The 19,702-nt window shown below is 39.9% G+C and overlaps 1 protein-coding gene across 2 annotated transcripts in view; it reads right to left on the bottom strand.

The window, feature by feature from the left end:
* PTCHD4 (patched domain containing 4) overlaps positions 1-19,702 on the bottom strand; it is a 199,164-nt gene that overhangs the window by 179,087 nt on the left and 375 nt on the right. The window contains exon 2 of one of the 2 annotated variants that reach the window (XM_070456329.1): positions 19,238-19,649. In XM_070456329.1, the coding sequence (XP_070312430.1) occupies positions 19,238-19,612 (375 nt within the window). In that variant the 5' untranslated portion in view covers positions 19,613-19,649. Of the gene's footprint in view, positions 1-19,237; positions 19,664-19,702 lie in introns of those variants that run through there. The other variant, XM_020912293.2, reaches the window with a different exon arrangement.

Raw genomic sequence — 19,702 nt, 5'->3', positions numbered from 1 at the left:
AACTGTTCCCATGGACCTTCATCACAAACACCATGGTCTATCCTTGCCTCCAAAAAATTCAAAGAAGGAGAGTTGCCAACTTTCAGTCGTACTATGTGTGAATTCAACAAACAACAACAAAATCTCAGAGAACTGGTAATTACTAAGATAAGCAGAGCAAAATAAGTGTGGCTTTAGGACAGTCAGACAATTATGTCTCGATTTTCTGTCCATAAAGACTGAATTCACTGGGTGATTTTTTAATGCCCCACTTCACTTTGTTAGTACAAAAAAGTCTTATGAAAAAAGAAGGCACATTTTCATTTTATGTTTCTTAACATAGACTTAAGGCCCTAGAATTTGAATATAAACATTAACTCTCCAAAGCATACATCTAACATCCTTTCGATCAGCAAAGATGTGAGATACATTTTGTTGATTTTATTTACCCATCCTGTTCCAGAGAGATTTAACTAATTTGATCAGTGGAAACAAAAATGCTGATTTACCATCCAAGCAGGCATTAAGTCAGAGATGTTTATTAAATCAGACATTATGCCTCCCACTCCAAAGTAAGAATTAACCTATTCTTTGTCCTTATTAAAAATGCTCAGTGTCTTAATAGTGGTTTTACGATTTTGTTAAGGTAACTGTGGGATTATTTAGTCAGCAAAATGATGCATCTATGTAAGTATAAGACATCTTTAATAAATCGTGAAACAACCCTCTTGTACTTGCATGAATCCTTTATTTTTGCTGGTTAAATAATCGCACAATTACCTTACCAGTCACTATCATTTAGGAAGAAAGACTGAGGGTAGGAGGATTTGAGGGTATCATGGAAAGTTCCAGTATCCCACAATCTTCTGGCCAGATCTTGTGGATGATGAATAACCCTCATGTTTTTCATTTTGATATTTCTTGGTCCATACCCATAAAATTTTTCTGCTTTGTATTCATTTTTTAAGTCTACAGCATTATTGGGATTTTATGCTGACTTCATAACCTTCAGAGTAACCGATCATGGCAAAACATTTCCCTGCTGACGGAAAGCAGCTCTCCCCTGACCTTAGTTTTAATGAATACATTTGAAAAAATAAAACATGTATTACCAATTGAAATAAGCATTCCTGAAAGATCTCTCCCACCAGTAAGGAGTATTTGTTTTTATTATAGAGCCCTGGAGGATACTGAATCTAATGCAACACCAGTTCTGGACTTTTCTGGGCTCTGAATCATTTTGAACTAACCTTTAAGATTCAAGTTACCATTCTCTACTGCTACTTTCTCATTTACTTGCCCTCCTTCCTCACTAGACTGTAGGTTTCTAGAAAAGAGGGTCTGTAACTTTTCTCTATAACTCCAACACCTAGCCCAGTGTCTGAAACAATATAAGCACAGCATACATTTCTATTGACAAAAGCCATTCACTGGGGTAAGACAAATAAGGAGAGAATGTTTGGATCAGGGAAGATAAGTTGTATATCTTTCAAACACAACATAGGTGTTCAAAACTCAGGAGACATCAATTTCCCAAAACTTAAAAGTATGCTAAAAACAAAAAGGCTATGTAGTAGCAAATGAGGGCTATGCTTAAGAGAGTATTCAGTTAAACAGAAGTCCAAGAGAAAGTAACGGTCACTTCCAAGGTCATAGGATGATTAAAAAATGATAGCAAAGACCAGTTTTCTTTTTTACTGAAGGAAGAAAAAATAGAAATACCTATTTTAAATAGATATGAGGAGTAATTTTCTTCTGAAGAGATAGTGAGTAGTTTATTGAAGCGATTTATATATAACAGGGCTTTCTGAAACATGTAGGTTAGATAACCTTCCCAAATATCTTTCAATGAAGCCTTGTAAAAATATGGGCACACAAAACAAGGATTAGGTCAAACTCCCTTAAGGCATGTCACAGTAATTATTTGTGAAAAAGTAAGAAAAAGTAAAAAAAAAATACTTTCTTCTAGAATAGTAAATAAAAGAAAGGTCAATTCCTTATTTTATTATATATGGTTCTGCAAAATATAAGTATGGATTAAACTCTGTAAAATACATTTACTTTTTGCTAAAGATAAAATATTTAATATGAAAGTGACAGGGGGACACCAAATAATTGGCTTTCCTTTCGCAATGTATAATTTCCAGTTACTGGTGGCCAGTGGTGCATACCCAAATCATTCATACTGATGCAGAAAACATCCTTTAACCTCACTGTATCAAGTGATTTGTAATTGCCATTTAAAAATAATAAGAGAGGGAGTATAAGATCTGTGAATCCACTGGGATGCCAATGGAAAGCTTTCTACCGACCCAGGAAGGGCACTTAGATTTTTATGGCTCCTCTGTAGTTTGAACTACTTTAAATATTCATTGCACTTTAATGAACATACTTTTTCTGTAATTAGACATCATGTTAATACTGTTTTATATGAATGGACTTACAGTATTTATATGAAGGAGTCAGAGGTCTCAAGCTTGCTAAAACTAGAGATAGTTAGCCTTCCCAGAACCCATTCATCTAGAAAAGGATAACAGTCTTTTCACAGATGAAAAGATAGAAGGTGTGGGATTTGGTTGAAGATTAAGTAAATTTTGACTAAGTTAAGACTGGGAGTATTTTGAAATTCTTTAATATGATACTCTCAAAGTTTGAGTGTGCTCAGGCACTTCAGTTGTGTCTATTTGCCACCCCTTAAATGGAGCCTGCTGGGTTCCTCAGTCCATGGGATTCTCCAGGCAAGAGTACTGGAGTTGGTTGCCTGCCATGCCCTCCTCTAGAGGATCTTCCTGACCCAGGGATCAAACCTGCATCTCAGATTTCCTACATTTAGCTTCTTTACCACTAGCGCCACCTGGGAAGCTCTTTAAAGCTTAATATGGGACAATTAAAAAGCCAAATAGTTAATTCACTTGATCCTTCATTTATTCAATACATATTTCTTTATTTCCTTAGGGCTTCCCTCATAACTCAGTCGGTAAAGAATCTGCCTGCAATGTGGGAGACCCAGGTTTGATTCCTGAGTTGGGAAGATCCCCTGGAGAAGGAAGTGGCAAGCCACTCTAGTATTCTTGCCTGGAAAACCCCATGGACAGAGGAGCCTGGCAGGCTACAGTCCATGGGGTCACAAGAGTTGGACACGATGTAGTCACTAAACCACATGCTTATTACAAGAATGGGCTAACAATGAATAGTATTAATGAACTGGTTAAGTAGCAAACACTATCTTAGGATATAAAGGAATTTAGGTCATCCTAATGGAAATCAAGGAGCTAATAACAATAAGAATTGAAAGCCTATACTTGAAATATACTTCTTTGAGCTATCAAGATTCATTTCCTTTGGCTCTATCACCATAATAATAAATATTTACAGGTTTTCTTATTAATTTCCTGGAAGAAGTGTATTAAGAAAGGATGCCTTCTAAAGTGTCAAGGGATATATTTTCCCAACAATTGGCAATCCTGGACATCTTTGGAGCAGAACAAAATGATTAAGACATCATATTTCTGGCCAATCCATACCAGATTAGGGAATTACAAGAGAGAATGAAGTTGTTTACTTTAGCTACAGAGCTCTTGAGGAGGCAGCTTACGTGCCAAGGAAGTGGTACTGTGATTGACTGTGTCAAGGCAAATGCTCTCTTTTTTGAGACCCCAGATTAAGACTTGAAGTGGAGGGTCAAAGGAAGTGGTATAATTCCCTTATCTTTTCATCCTATGAATCTGTAAAGAAGGTGAGTAGGACAGGGGGATCTTTTTCTGGTCTAAGGTCTCTCAGTGTTTCTCACCTTGAGAATCAGGTTATCCACTAGAATCATACAAAGAGCTTAATTCTCAGGCCCCCTCTCCAGAGATTCTGATTCAGTTGGTCTGAGGAAGGGACCCAGATATCATTTAATAGGAAAGTTCCTGAAGTGTTCCTTTTGAGAATCATTGAGCTATACTAAATGAAAAGCACTAAAAATTACTTTGTAATAGGACAAGCCACATGGTACTCTTATAAACTTACTCTTGGATGTGGTCCTTAACAAAGCAATTTACAGCATTTTGTAGTTGGTCTATAAATAAATCAGGTCCTTCTAATTTCTATTCAAGGTTTTTCTTGGGACACCTGCTTCCCTGGAACTTGTTGACCTAAATTGTATCGTGCTTGCATAAGTGCGTACACTTATGAAAGCAACATTTTAAATCACTTAAGAAAATGCTCTTTTTCTCCAGCTTCTGTTGACAAGCCAGAATATTTTGCTTTCCTCCTTTTGTCTGCTAAGGAATGTGGAAATCAGCTCCAAAAACAGCCCTAGTCTACTCTCAAGATAACAGTAAATGAACAATTAAGTAAATTATGCTATAATCACTTGCCAGGCTTTTGAGCTACAAAAAATAATAATTATGTAAATTTTTATGGAAAAATTTAACAGTCTCAAGAAAGACATGAACTCTATATAGCATCTATGTACTTCACAGTCAAAGACTAGAAATCAATTGTTTATAAAATTGGTCAGTAGGATTGTGAGCGAGTTTTCACTTGGTGTTTTTATGATGTTGATTTGATGCTGATTTAGATTAAAAAGTTACAATTTATTAAGAAACCACTAAGTGTCTGAAAATTTCAAAATATGGAGAGCAGATACTAAAAATACTTTTAGTGTCATGTAAAAAATATTAATAATACTTTTTCACATAGAAAAACCAGGACAAAAACATTAAATAACACATCTAAGATCATACAGTAATAAATGATAGAATTAGATTCACATATAGATCTATTTCCTTTTTACTACCCTCTTCATCATTATTTAATAATTTCAAAAGAGGGGCTCAATCGGAGCCTCCCCCACCTCAATCCATTAACAACTATGACCCACCTCAATTAAAAAAAAAATTGCTGTTTTAAGCTAAATGGGCCACACTGTCAATGCTTATAACTTTAACATCATCAATAACTTAAGAATGCAGAGCTGAGGGTGAGAAGGGAAGCAAAAATCTTATGTCAATTTAGTTACCAACTACCAAAACATTTTTTTCTGTCAGGAAGACAAGTAGGGTAACATCAGTTTATAAACAACATTTTGAGATAAATTAACTAAAAATGTAAGTGAACATTGTTTAGCAAGAGACATGTTGATGTGATTAGTTGATAAAAGATGTCTCCAGTTTCATAGCCTAGAAAGGATCTAAGCCCTTAAAAATAATCCCCAAGGGAACAATGGTTGAAAAGAATGTAATGATAATAAAGTCGAGCAGCCAGTAGCAGTTTTGTGTGCTATTCCCTTAGAGAGGTATGCTTGATCTACAAAAAGGGGTCATTAAACTAGGGCGGCCATTGAGCTCCTCACGCCCCCGCGAGTTTAGCAGGGCGCCGGTCTCCAGGGGCACTTACTGGGGCCCCACTGACCCTAACCTCACGCTCGTTGTTCAGGCTCTGCCTTGCCCACCCAGGAGTCTGCTATAGAAAAATCATCCCCCAAACTGCATTGTGCAGGAAGAGCTGGATCTCAGAAGGGGAGAAATGACGCTCTAGACTTTTCGCCCATTTCTTTTACAATATTGCTTCTATTTTAGGTTTTGGTCTTTTGGCCAGGAGGCATGTGGGATCTTAGTTCTCTGACCAGGGTGTCGAACCAGCACCCTCTGCATCACCAGGGAAGTCCTTCCCATTTCTTTCTAAGCAAGAAGTGAAATGAGAAAAAAAAAAAAAAAGAATATATGTACATATATACATACGTAATGAAGAAGGCAATGGCAACCCACTCCAGTATTCTTGCCTGGAGAATCCCATGGATGGAGAGCCTGGTAGGCTATAGTCCATGGGGTCACAAAGAGTCGGACACGACTGAGCGACTTCACTTTCACTATACATGTGTAATTATATAAGTTTACCCCCCAAAAAATTGATTAAAATATACAACAGGATGGTGATTTCTTGCTTTACAAATAAAAGGTGACTTGCAGATAAATTACAAACAGAAAGCTTATCACTGCAGGGATGGGGGACTCACTACTCACTTTTAAATTATTTTTGAGGGTAATTTTAGCAGTTTTGTTCAAATGATCCTTTTTTAAAGAGTGCTATTTTTCTGAGTGGAACATACGTCACAAGAGAGGATAACAACAGCCCAATAAAAACATATCTGATTATTAAAAAAAACTTGACGATCTTAAAGAAAAATAAGAAGGGTTCTAAATAGCCCATGTGCTTCATGCTGTGGCACAGATGTTTAAGAGCGTGCTTCATCTTTGATTTTAATGCCACATTTCATACACAGAAAGGGGAACCGATCCTGTCCAGGGGTTTAGCTTTGGCTTGCTAATATTCTCACTGAACAAATTTTCACTAACCTGCTATCATCTATTTTCTTTCTCCCTCCCTCCCTTTCTTTCTGACACAGGACTCCTGCTCTTCACTTTAACCAATTTCCTTAGTTTTAAGAAATCAATTTCACTCTTTACCATCACATGAACAGAAACGATAAAGTCTCTTACTTTACATGTTAAGACCTTTATATTTCTGCTTAGAAAGTGTGAAAGTGTCACTCTCTCAGACACGTCTGACTCTTGAAGACCCCATGGACTGTGGTCTGCCAGGCTCTTCTGTCCATGGGATTCTCCAGGCAAGAACACTGGAGTGGGTAGCCATTCCCTTCTCCAGGGGATCTTCCTGATCCAGGAATCGAACCTGGGTCTCAAGCACAGCAGGCAGATTCTTTACCATTTGAGTCACTAAGAAAGATGAATTTCTGCTTATGATACTCTCAGTCCTACATTTAGCATGGGATATTTATTTAATATCCCTCTCTCCAATCTAATGATTCTCAAAATTCAGTAATTGAGGGACCCTTTTAAAAAAGAAGCAAACAAAAGTCTTCTGAAACCATACTGTTGACCGAAATTATTTTATGTATCATACATTGATGTTTTCAATATAGGTATAGTTGTGGCAAAAGGTGGGCAGTTTTTTTTTTTCTTTTCTAAATTTTTAAAATTTGAGATAGAAGTGACATCACACTATATTAGTTTTAGGTATACAATGTAATGATTTGATATGTTTGAATACTGCATTAGTTAACATCCCTGTTTTAGTAACCTTCAAATATACAATACAGCATTGCTAACTATAGTCGCTATGCTGCCCACTTGTACTCCCAAGACTCATTTATCTTATAACTTAGTTTCTTTAATTATAGTTCCACTTATGTATAAATATTTTCATCTTCTCATAGATAAAAGATAAAACAAAAGACATCTTCTAAATGGAATATTTATTTAGTGCAGTTTTGAACAAATTTCTTTCATTTATCCATTCAATTTTCATTTCACTAGCAAATGAAGACTTTGAACTATTAAAACGACCAGTGTAACTTATGCTTCCTCAGGACAGAATACACATATGAAGTCATATCAAAAGGAACTTAAATTTCATCTGCTTGCATCCCTACTTGAATAAGACAGAAACTCTGGCACCTGAAAACTTGTACCCATTCGGGGTCTTTAGAATATCTTTGTACTGTGTTGTGCTAAGTCACTTCAGTCATGGCCGACTCTGTGCCATCCCATGAACTGTAGCCTGTCAGGCTCCTCTGTCCATGGGATTCTCCAGGCAAGAATACTTGAGAAGGTTGCAACGTCCTTCTCCACGGGATCTTCCCAACCCAGGGATCGAGCCTTCGTCTCCTACACCTCCTGCATTGGCAGGCAGGCTTTTTACCACTAGCACCACCTGGGAAGCCCCTAATATCTTTATTATTTCCCAAATCAGCTTTCACGCTCTGCTCTTTGGCCCCCTGGCTGATGGTGAGTCCTGTGCATTAGAACGGGTGCTAGTCCCCTGGCATTCTGAAGTCTGTGCGTGGGTCTTCAGATGTGATTCAGTGAATTCCCACTGTGCTACGCTGCCAGATAAAATACAGGACGCCTGGTTAAATCTGAATTTCAGATAAGTGAAGAATGCAATATTTAGAACATACTTATACTAAAAACGTAAATTTTTGTTTACCCCCAATTCAAATTTAACTGGATGTCCTGTATTTTTATTTGCTAAATCTGGGAACCCTACCAGGTGTTCAAGCCGTGTCCCTGCAGGCTCTCCTGAGCTGGAGTCAAACGTGTACTGTGTACAGGTGGGGAATAAGACTCTCCCTATTCCAGTGGCCCCTTGTTTCCTAAGCCCCAAACAATCTTGCTCGTGCCTCATGCATCTCAGGACTACTCAGAGAGGCAATTTTCAATGACTTCACCAGTAGCTATCTCTCTTTAAGGTTTAGGCACAGCCATAGAAGGGGGAGGGGATGGCAGAGGATGAGATGGTTGGAAGGCATCACCAACTCGATGGACATGAGTTTGAGCAAGATTCAAAGGACAGGGAGGTCTGGTGTGCTGCAGTCCATGGGGACGTAAAGAGTCAGACATGAATGAACAACTGAACTGAACTGGTAGAAGGGGAGGCTGACTGGGATGGGCTTTTTATTCTGTTTCCTTGCTTGCCCACATACCAGCTGGCTCCATGTAGGCCAATCAATGTATGTAGTGAAAGCTACCAGCCCTACTAGGTCATCAGGCACATACAGTTTAACAAAGACTTCTTAAAAGTTTATAATACAAGTTAGAGTGTGATAAAGGAAATTGCTATCAAAGTACCTCTCAAAGTGTATAAAAGTGGTTTCCACCTTTGGAGCCACTTTGGAGAAGTTCCATGGAAAAAGCATCTTTTAAGAGATGTGAATTTGACAGTGTGAAAGAAATTCCAAGCCAAAGGAACCTTTTATGAATTATGAATGAAGGTAAGAAAACAGGAAAATTCAGGGTGGGTTTGCTTTGATTTGGCTGCTGCATAAGTTGTACTGCAACCTGAAACTTCAAGTAAAGTTGGAGGCCTGGCTAAGCAAAGTTCTCAATGGCTATGGTCAGGAGTTTGCTATTTCTTCTCTAGGTAATGAGAAACTCTTGCAGGATTTGGTCAGAGGAAAATATTATCAAGATATGTGAATGACCCTATTACACAGGTTAGCTTCCAGGTGTGAGGAATCATGTGATAGAGATTAGATTATTGCCTAGATATAACAGGTACATGGCAATGAAAACCCAAGGGAGAGACAGTAAGAAAGAAAAAGAAAATACATTTGAAAAGGAGAACTTAGTCTTCAACCTTGGTAATCCATTATAATCACCAGAGGAGATTTTAAAAATTTCAGGGTCCATGCCACCTCCTGACTAAGACTCTGGAGATGAGATCCACACATCAACATTCTTAAAGCTCCCCTTGTGATTCCTACACTCAGCCAAGACTGAACATCTCTTCTGCAGGAGAGAAGTTTTCATATTTCAGCAGGAATCAGAAGTACCTGGAGGGCTTGTGGGACCCGATCCTCAGTTTCAGCAGATCTAGAACAAGGTCCAAGAATGCGCATTTCTAACAAGCTTTCAGGCGACTGGGATGCTATTGAACTAAGGGCCATCTTGGCCTAGAATGAATCAGCTCCTACTGTTTATATGTCTCGGCTGGGTGGGAGTCGAGAGAAGGGAAGAGTTAATCAGAGTGACTGAGTAAACGACAGAATAGAGATGCCATTCAAAGAGTTATAGACATGGAAGAGAACTGATGTTTGGCTTGAATGAGAATATTGAGAGAACACAACAGGGAAAAGACTGCTTCATGGGAATAATTCTAACTATGGAAGCAGCAAGGGGAGTCAGCCAGTAAGAAGCAGAGAACCATCAAAGATATAAGAGGAGAACGAGAATGTCACAGAAACCCAAAGGGGAGAAAGGGGTGAAGGCTAGCTGTGCTGAAAGTGACAAGAATACACAGCTTCTGAGATATTTCCAGACCCAGTGGGCACTGAAACCAAGGTCTCAGTTTCCTTATTTGTTCTGTACTGTCCTTAGCAAAGACATGTCACATTAAGAATGAAGGCGGCTCAGGTTCTTTGGAGCAAAAATCAGAGGAATCTATGCCCGTCATACTCTACTTACTAAGGAAATAGCAATGACTATAATAGGATAGAAATATTTTCAGTTTTGAGGACTGAAACAAAAAGATTTTCATCTAATCAAGAGTTCACTATAGAGAATGGACTGGTGGTTGTCAAGGGGGAGGAAAGTGGGAGAAGGTTGAAATGGGAGTTTGGGATTAGCGCATGCAAAATGCTATATACAGAATGGATAAACAAGGTCCTATTGTATAGCACGGGAAACTATATTCAATATCCTGTGATAAAGCATAATAGAAAAAAATATGAAAAAGAATATATATATTATTACTGAGCCACTTTGTTGTACAGTAGTAAATAACACATTGCAATTCAGCTATACTTCAATAAAAGATAAATTTAAAAAAAGAGGTCACAAGAAAAATCAATTAACCAATTCTGAATAAGGGCAGAATATCAATGCTCGAAGAGCTAAGCTGAGAGCATTTGCTAAGAGTTTGCAAAGAATCAGATACTGTTCTAAGTGCTTTATACTCTTCCTGCTCAGTGTGGTTCAAGGACCAGAGGCCTCAGCTTGCTAGAAATGTAGAATTTCACTCCATCCCAGACTTACTAAATCAGAATCCGCATTTTTATCAAGATCTCCAGATGACAATCAGAATTTGAGAAGCCCTTCTTTAAGTATCATACACTTACTTAACAGAACTGAGTTACAGAGAAGTTAAAACATTTGAACAAAGTCATAGAGCTAACAGAACAGAGTAAACATGTAAACTGGACTATCAAGCTCCACAGATCTTGATCTAAATTGTGTGACATCAACTCTTAAGAAATTCTCAACACAGCCCTTAGTACCTTCACCACGACAACATTTTACTTCCATCCGCAGTGGCTTTCATTCAATGTACCTAAGGTGCTAGGTCCTACTCTTTCTACTCTTGCTTCCACCATCTAAGCTCGACATCAGCTCACGGCTCCTTCCTCAAGAAAGTCATTTCTAGGAGCCCATGACTTGGTATCTACTCTCACAGCTGGTGTGTGTCCTCAGTCGTGAGACTCTGTGACCCCATGGACTGTAACCCGCCAAGCTCCTCTGTCCATGAAATTTCCCCTCTCACAGCACCAGGCCATTTTCCTCTGTGATAATCTGTAATGAAAAATGTAGCTGCTTTTGGTCTTTTGTATTAGACTCAAGCTCCTGGAGGGTCACACATCACATCTCCTTTTGCTCTTCACTCAGTCTCAGGCACCCATCACAGGGTGTGGCACGGAGCAGACACATTCTGTTACATCAGTTGAATGGCTTTTTTTAATTTATTTATTTTGAAGGATAACTGCTTTACAGAATTTTGGTTGTTTTCTGTCAAACCTCAATATGAATCAGCCATAGGTATACCTATCATTGAATGGCTTGGAGTCTAACGTGGACCTCACCTACTTTAGTATGATCCACAGTGACCATCAGAACTGAACATTCTCTTCCTCCACGTAATCAAGAAACCTGGTGAGGTGAGAGAACAGACCTGAATGTTCCAAGAGCAGAAAAAACTTTGAGGCTGAGCGCTCAATGTCCAGGCAAGCCTCCATCTACCTTGAACACCTGGAACTGCTTTCAGACCCTCCTGAAGCTCTAAGAACCCTTTAAACAGGTTTCTGTTTTCCAGAAGCCGAGTCATCCTCTGCCTTTAGCCTTTGAGATAACAGAGGAAGTAAGAGTGGCCCAGATGAAGCCTCTCCTTGTAGGGAGGGGAACTCTGAAGGGAAAACATCGGCTGTTCCAACGCAAAGCCTGTAACTAAACAGACTCATTCATTTTAAGTGCTCCTCATCAGGTACCTTTCAGAGGCCCTGAATTTCCCTGAATTACAGAGAATGAGCCTTGATTTCAATGAATGGCTCTGCCATAATAACACTGTCTGAGAAAGGCATGGATTGCAAAGCCACTTCAATAACCCGCTCCACTCTAATTTTGTGTTTCACTTTCCCCAAATACCCTTGTGCCTATGTATAGCTCCTATGCCTTGTGCTTCCATATAATATTAACATGATTAGGCTAACGAGGGCTTAATGCTGCTACTGTTGTAAACTAATCGCAAAGAGGCTTGAGAAAAACGCTGCTGATTTTTTTTCTTAAAAGACACAGTTAGATTTAATTTCAACGTTTTTGGAAAATATTGACCGACAGTAATAGGCTTTAAGCTCAACCAGGTGACAGGCCCAACCACAAAGGATAAGGGTGAGCCTTTCTGTGTGGACTAGCTGCTTAATAATTCTCGAGGCATTTCTCTAATGTCTCTATCACACGTCTACATGAGATGGGTGCGGACTCAATTACTGAATTTTCTCAGGGTGTTTTTGGTCTAAGTCGACAAGCTTCTTGTGACTTCAAAGCTGTGAATAAGGAACACTAATGTCAACCTTGCAACTGAGACTTGAGCTTCCCAAACTCTCAGGGGTCTATGAACCACCTGGGGAGCTGGTTAAAACACAGGTTCTGGTCAGTAGGTCTGTGGTGAGACCTGGGATACTTCCATTCCCAGTGAGATCCCCCAGGGATGCTGATACCACTGGTCCAAACACAACACTTTGAGGAACAAGGTTTTAGAAACAAAAAGAAATGAATTCTGTAGCTTACAATGCAGCTTGGCATCCTTTTAAGTCAGAAGCATTGCTGTAATATTTCTGGGTGCCAGGGCTGTGATAGCTGTCTTGCTGTTCCCCAGCAGCCTGGCAGAAACAATCCAGAGATAGGAGTCACTTCCATGACTCCTCCATGCGGAGGGGGCTTCACCTGTCTGTTGAACTAAGTTAGGGAAGAAACAGACCTACTGTTTAATCTAGAGCTGTCTCGTGCAAATCCAGAATCTTGGAATTTCCAAATTTCTCCTTTAAAAATGCTCATATTGAGCATGTGAAGAAATGTCTGGATGTATCTGGAATAGGTATGCACATTTGATGATGGATCAACTCTAAACTGAGATAAAAGCAATGTGTTCCAATCATGTCCAATAGACATTTCTCCAGGGAAGAATACTGGAGTGGGTAGCCATTCCCTTCCCCAGGGGATCCTTCCCAACTCAGGGATCGAACCCCAGTCTCCTGCATTGCAGGTGGATTCTTTACCGTCTGAGCCTCCAGTGAAGCCCTATCATGCTGTGAGGACTAATGGATTAAAATGAAAATATTCTCCTAACACAATATATTTTGAAAAGCACAACAGCATAGCTTGTTTCAGTTACAATAGCATTAATGTAGAAAAGGTTAAGGAAAAAGCTATTAAATTTAAGTATTGCTTAAAGCAATACTTAAGAGCAGTAAGAGCAAAGAAATGTTTGCTTTTTTCCTTGTTTAGGGGGCATACATGGCTCTAGGCTCTCCTATACTTCCGTCTTGTTCTGTGTGTCCTTTTGACTTCTCCCCACCTCAAGCCCGTGGTGGTTCTGAACCACTAAATCAGCTCAGCTGAGGGTAAGAAAATTAGAATGGAGAAAATCATTTCTCTACTTTCCGAAAAATTCTACTTTAATCCTTGAATTCCAAAACTATGGAAAGAAGCATGAATAAGTACTTATAAAATGTGCTTAATTTAGTTTAAAGTAGGTCTTTGTTGAAGCAAAAGAGCAGAATCTGTGTCCCAATACCAGGCAAGATTTTTGCCCACCTGGTTGCTCAGAAAAGTTTAATGCCTGAACTGATCCTGATACAGTGACTTGGAAATATATGTACAGCTATTTAGTTAAGAAACTATGACTATTGCTTAACAACATAGTTCAAATCTAACTAATCAAGACATCTACTTCACTCCAGAGAAGAAATATTCTAGAATATATCTCCAGATCCACTGTGATGGTATTTATCTATGGCACGGTGGAATGTCACAGAGAAATCCCAGAGCTTGAAGCACAGATTGGTGATGAGACTTGTCCAATGTCACATAATTGGTCTTTAGAGAACTGGGGTCAGAACTCAGGTCTCTTGAATATTTCTCAATTTAGTCTGCATTGTATTATCCCATGATATCTCATCAATTCTTTTTCCTGATGCCAATTAAAAACAGAAGGACTCAAGCCTGTCTGGCACATAAGACCCTGGCTCGGAACTCGGTCACTGACAGGCTTCCCCACTCTCATTGGATCATTAGTTTGTTCTGAGTTGATGTGAAATAATATGAAAGGTGAAATTACATGTTGGTAAGGAATCTGTTAAATTGTGGCAAATCCATGCACAATATGGATGGTAGACAGATACTACCTGCTCAGTTGTGTTTGACTATTTGCGATCCCATGGACTGTAGCCCGCCAGGCTCCTCTGTCCATGGACTTCTCCAGGCAAGAATCCTGAGTGCATTGCCATTTCCTCCTTCAGGGGATCTTCCAGACTTGGGGGTCGAACCCTGCGTCTTTTGCATTGGCAGGCAGATATTTTACCCCTGCAGCACCTGGGTCAACATCAGAGTTTACCCAGCCTGGAAGCATCACTCCCTTGTGGGTTAGTAAGGGAAGAGAACCTTCACTGTACCTTCATCTGGGCTGGTCTCTCCAGTAAGCAAGGGGACTGGTATGAAAGAGCAGTGGACACAGTGTGGATCTGAGATGGCTTGGGAGTTGGGCCCGAGTTCTTCCTTAGTACAAGGGGTTGCTGTCACAGAGAAAGGTGCAGGATATGCAAGGACTTTATTCATACAGTATTCATGGTTAAAAATATAAACTTCAGTGTCAGACAGACCTGGATTTAAAGCCCAGCTCCAATATGAACTACCATGGGGACCTCTTAAAATTTACTTAATCTCCTGGTCTTTAGGTTTAGGTTCCCAACTCATAAAATGGGAAGAAAAATATTCTTCCTGACTCATAAGCTTGCAAAAATGACATGCTGTGTATGAAATACCACATCAGTTAAGACACAAACTAAGCATTCAATAAGGTAGTAATTTTTTTCCATTATTAAGAGAGAGAATCAGGAATGCAAACTTACATCTAAGAGAAGATCCTGACATAGCTAGTTTTCAAGGTTTTAGAATGAATTAGGGAAAGGAGTTTATGGAATAGATTTTCTTGGAAATCTTTAAAAGTAGTGCTTGTTTTTTACTTTCCATGGTGGCTTAAATTGCCTTTCCATTGAGATTGGAACTAAATAATTAATGGCAACAGTTTCCAAATTAGGAAGATGTACTCAAAATGTGCCCAGAGAAACACTCTTTTAAGAAGCAGGAAAATCCATCTTTGTTCCTCTTCTTAAATGTGGTACCTTGGAAAATACATACTTCACTTAAACATCTGTTCAGAGGTACATATTAATGGAATTTAATGGGGAAGACAGGCTGCAAGGGATTGCTTCACTTCTTTCTTACCATTTGCCATGGACCACATTTTTCTGCTTCTTCATTACTTGGCCTTTTTCAGTGGCAAAATTAAGGAAACAGGGACATATGGAAGTTGGTACTTTCTTAGAACTAGCCAGATGGAAAAGTGAGGTCATCACGGCCTACCTAAGAAGTAAGGAAATATTACCTGCAAACACCTGAGCCCCTTGAATTATATTGACAATATTTTTTGGAGTCCAGAGCAGTCCTTACTTAAGGATTTTGAGTACCTGTTTCATTTTAATCAGGAGACTGGTTCCAACACTATGTGTTTAATTTCAAAATTCAGTCTGGCTACACTGTATCAATTTATACAATATGTACACTCAAATAGGTTGGAAAAAATGGCCCCTAAATTAGTAGGGTCAAAAAATTTACAGAAATCTGGAGAGTATAGAGAATATCTCTAAAGTACAAGCACATCATAGAGGTTTGAAGGTTGATAATAGCTTTATGATGTTAGTATAAATGAACATATTAGTCAATAGACTAATCAATGATGTAAATACTGCCTGCATAGAACTGTACAGGTTGGGTTTGGGGGATATGAATAGTACAGAAGGAATGTAAGACTTGACCTTTGTGCCTACTCAGGAATATAATAACATAAAGATGATAATGACAGGCACAATTGTAGAGTTTGTATTATATAGGTGTAGGGATTTCCGATCCTGGCACCTTTCCTACACAGCTTTTGAAAATGTGTATGTTTCTTCTGTAGGATTCTAAGCTGACTGCTCCTTTTTTCATATCAGCTTTATCTGAGCCTCTCTTTAGAATTCCATAGTAGCAACTTTCTGTGTTCCTGCCTGTCTGGATCACCTTGTCAAGATAATCATGTTTATCAGAAGTTCTAAACCTTTCTGTGCTCAGAACTACTTGGGTATCTTAATAATATTTGGAAGATGTCTTTCCAATTGTCATAACCTAAGCTTTCTGTCAATCAGTGTTTATACATCTTCAGGCTATCTCCAGGCTCTGACCTAGTGCTCCTTTTATGTCAGGATACTGCCAGTTCCTATTCACACCATCCTGCCCCTGCTCTTTATTTTGCCTTTTCCCTCAACCATTGATTCTCTGTCCACCAATGGCATTATCCAGCAGTGAAATTTTCCATACTGGCCAGAGTTGGGAAGATTGGTGACTCAAGTGTAACAGATGAAAGCAACATTAATTAAAGGGCCAAAGACTGTGAATATAAAATTTCTCTCAAATATCATACACCAGAAGTTCTCAAAGTTTACTAAGGGTCAGCATCCTAGGGACATTCTTTGAGCATCACTGTCACACATGGATTAAAATCATTTCCATGTCACATATAAACAAAACAAAGGGCCATCTCACTTAACTGTGTGAGGGAGTTCTTCACCTGAAAGTCCCTGGAGATTCTGATAGGATTCTAGGTATCCCTGGAATTCCACCAGTTGTACTTTATATTACATTAGCATGTGTGATATTCCATCTGGATGCTTCAGAGAACCCACTGCTCTCAGAAAGTGAAAGTGTTAGTCGCTCAGTCATGTCCAACTCTTTGGGACCCCATGGTATGTCCAAGGAATTCTCCAGGCTAGAATACTGGAGTTAGTTGTCATTCTCTTTTCCAGGGGATCTTCCCAACTTGGGGATTGAACCCGGCTCTCCTGCAATGTTCTTATTATGGTTAGCAGAATAATTCCACTAGTACTACATAGCCCTTTGTAATCAATTACTGCATTCTTTTATGATTATCCATTGATTCCTATCAAGATGTAGATGAACCAACCAATCAGCCAGAAAGTTTAGATGGAACACCTCTGGATCCAAAGATTAGAGTCCCTGCTTACAGATAATCAAGGGAAGGATGTTGACATCTACGATTAAGACCCCTGAGGGTAAGAACTTTGCTTCTCTTGCTCCAGACTTGTCCCATGTGCCTAGAAGAGCACCCAGTAAATCACAGGAGTACAGTCAGTCATTATTAAAGAGGTGAATTAGAGACCTTAGGAGTTTGTACAGTACATATCATAATGATATTGCTGGATAAACAAAATGCCCATGGTGGCTGATTGGACAGAGCTCTTACACCTGGAGAGGACTGCTGACTCAAGTAAATAAGGGGCTCAATTAAGACTGCATATTAATAAACTGCAAACTTGCTTCAAATAGGGAAAACAAATTGAAATTTAAATATGTCACAATTTCAAATCTTTCTTTACACCTGATGTTTGACATAGGAAAGAACTCAGTTAAAGACTATCTGGAGGTGAAGAAGATCACCTCTTCACCACATCCTTCTCTTGAGCAAGCAATAATGTTGATGGCAAAGGGTCTGGGAAATGAAAAGCAGGCAACCCGACCACATCTATTCATCACGCTCCCTTCAATAAGTGTGAGGCAGGCAAGCCCTTACCTAGACTTCAAACTAATGAATCATCTGTCTAGTTTCAGTAAACCCCAAGGGATTGCTCCTGCGAACAAGGGGTTGAAATCTTGTCAGCCTCTGGATCCATAAACAAGGGCAATATGTTAAAAGGAGGCAGGTTATGGGATTTTCTGAGGAATCTCTAGTTTCCAAGTGCATTAACTTCTCCTTCAATTCAGGAAAAAGAGCCCTTTACCTCAAAAATCCTGAGAAATTTATTTTTCTAAATTGTGTACAGATGCTGATTGTATCAAATAAATTAATAGAAATATTAGAAATTTCCTATATCTGGCCACTCATTCATTGACACTGGGATCACTTCTATTCCATGGTTTCCCTAGAAGCACACACACATCCTCATACACATTAGAAGAAAGAAAATTCCTTCTTCTTGGGAAACACCTGCCTTGGGAATTCTTGACTGTGCAGCCTCTGACCTGCTCAAGGCTGAGCATACAAATGGTGCAGTGACTCTTTTGGAAGTCACATTTGTCCCTGAAACTTCAGTCACCTGGAGACTGCATGCCTCATTGCCTGCAGCAGCTCAATCCTGACAGTGTGGAATGAGTTTAGAAATCTCATCTGAGCAACAAAATCTGAATTGAGAGTTTATACAGTACTGTTTATTTAATGCCAGAATTATCATTCAAGGCAACTTTTGCTGACTGTGGAATTTTTCCTTTTGCTATTGGGCTATTATAATAATCTTGCTTTGGTTTGGATTTAGGGTCTGTGTGTGTGGCGGGGAGGAAATAACAGGACTCAGCTAACTACCCTACATCTGTTAGCTGCACATCTCCGTTTTCACACAGAGAAAATTCCTGCTTCTTTACCTATGCAAACACACATACACATAATTCCTGGAATCCTTACCCATTCATGCCCACTGCTTTCAGACACACACTCGCAGGGCAGCGAAGCACAAACTCCCTACATGTCAAAATCAAGCAAGGTTGAAGATGTGAAGGAGTCGATATGGCACCAGGTGGGATGTGTAATCAGTAATAAGAAATACATCGAGCCCCGAATGAAAAGAAACCCCCCAAATTGTTCAGGATTCCCCCTCCCCCTTCCATTCACTGATTTATTAACCCTGAACAAAGATGTAATTGCAGGGTCTCAGAAACAACTTTTTTTTTTCCGTCCTTTTTTTTTTTTTTTCATTTTTGGCATTTGGATTTGAATTGCTTAATATCTAGTCATGCCATTTATTGCCTGTTTTCTTCACTCTGTTGCCCATCGTTCCCCACCGCCCCCCCCCCCCCCAACCAAAATGAAAGAAGCATCAGCTTCTGAGTCTTAAGGATGAGACCTCTGCATTTTCTTTGCTTGTTTAGGGCAAGAAATGAAGTGCTGCCTCTTTAATTGGCAGAAGCATGCAGGAGGAGCATACCTTTAATTTAGTGTTGGGATACCTCACTTGCACCCTGGCTGTTGTCTTATTGGAGACGGCAGCCTGCCTGAGATCCTCTAGCACTGAAATAATATCATCCAGCACGCATTTCTTATCCTGATTTCTCAACACACACAGATGGGAAAAAGTATAATTATAGCCCTTGTGGTTCACCTTCATTTCCAGCACGGCTCGGTGGGTCTGCAGGATCCCCTCAGCCTGGAGCAAAATATTGTCCCCGGGTGGGGAGAGGAGGATCACCCTGCCATATCTCCCGGGGCTGTGTAAGTCCGAATAGAGCTGGCTTTTGGACTGGTCCAGGGGGAAAAGGCTGCTGGCCAGGCTGCGCTCGATCTTGGCCAGGCTGTGGCTGGGAGCGACCAGGCGCTCCAGGTCGCCCTCGGGCTGGAAGCGGTTGAGCGCGCTGAGGCCGAAGGTGATGGTCAGGACTGCGGGCACGGTGAGGAAAAAGACCGGGTGCCGGCTCACGCACAAGCCCAGCCTGTGGCAGAACGACTGGAGCCCTCTGCGAAGCACCTGCCGCAGCATCCTCCACCAAATCCAGCTCGCAGGCGCTCCCGGCCGTCTTAAAAAGCACATGTGACATGTGTAAGCGCCGGGCTACCCCGCTTCTCTCCA

Source organism: Odocoileus virginianus, chromosome 27, assembly GCF_023699985.2.
Source record: "Odocoileus virginianus isolate 20LAN1187 ecotype Illinois chromosome 27, Ovbor_1.2, whole genome shotgun sequence".
Taxonomy (NCBI): domain Eukaryota; kingdom Metazoa; phylum Chordata; class Mammalia; order Artiodactyla; family Cervidae; genus Odocoileus; species Odocoileus virginianus.
The sequence above is the reverse complement of the archived record's forward strand: the minus strand, read 5'-3'. Positions and strand labels throughout refer to the sequence as shown.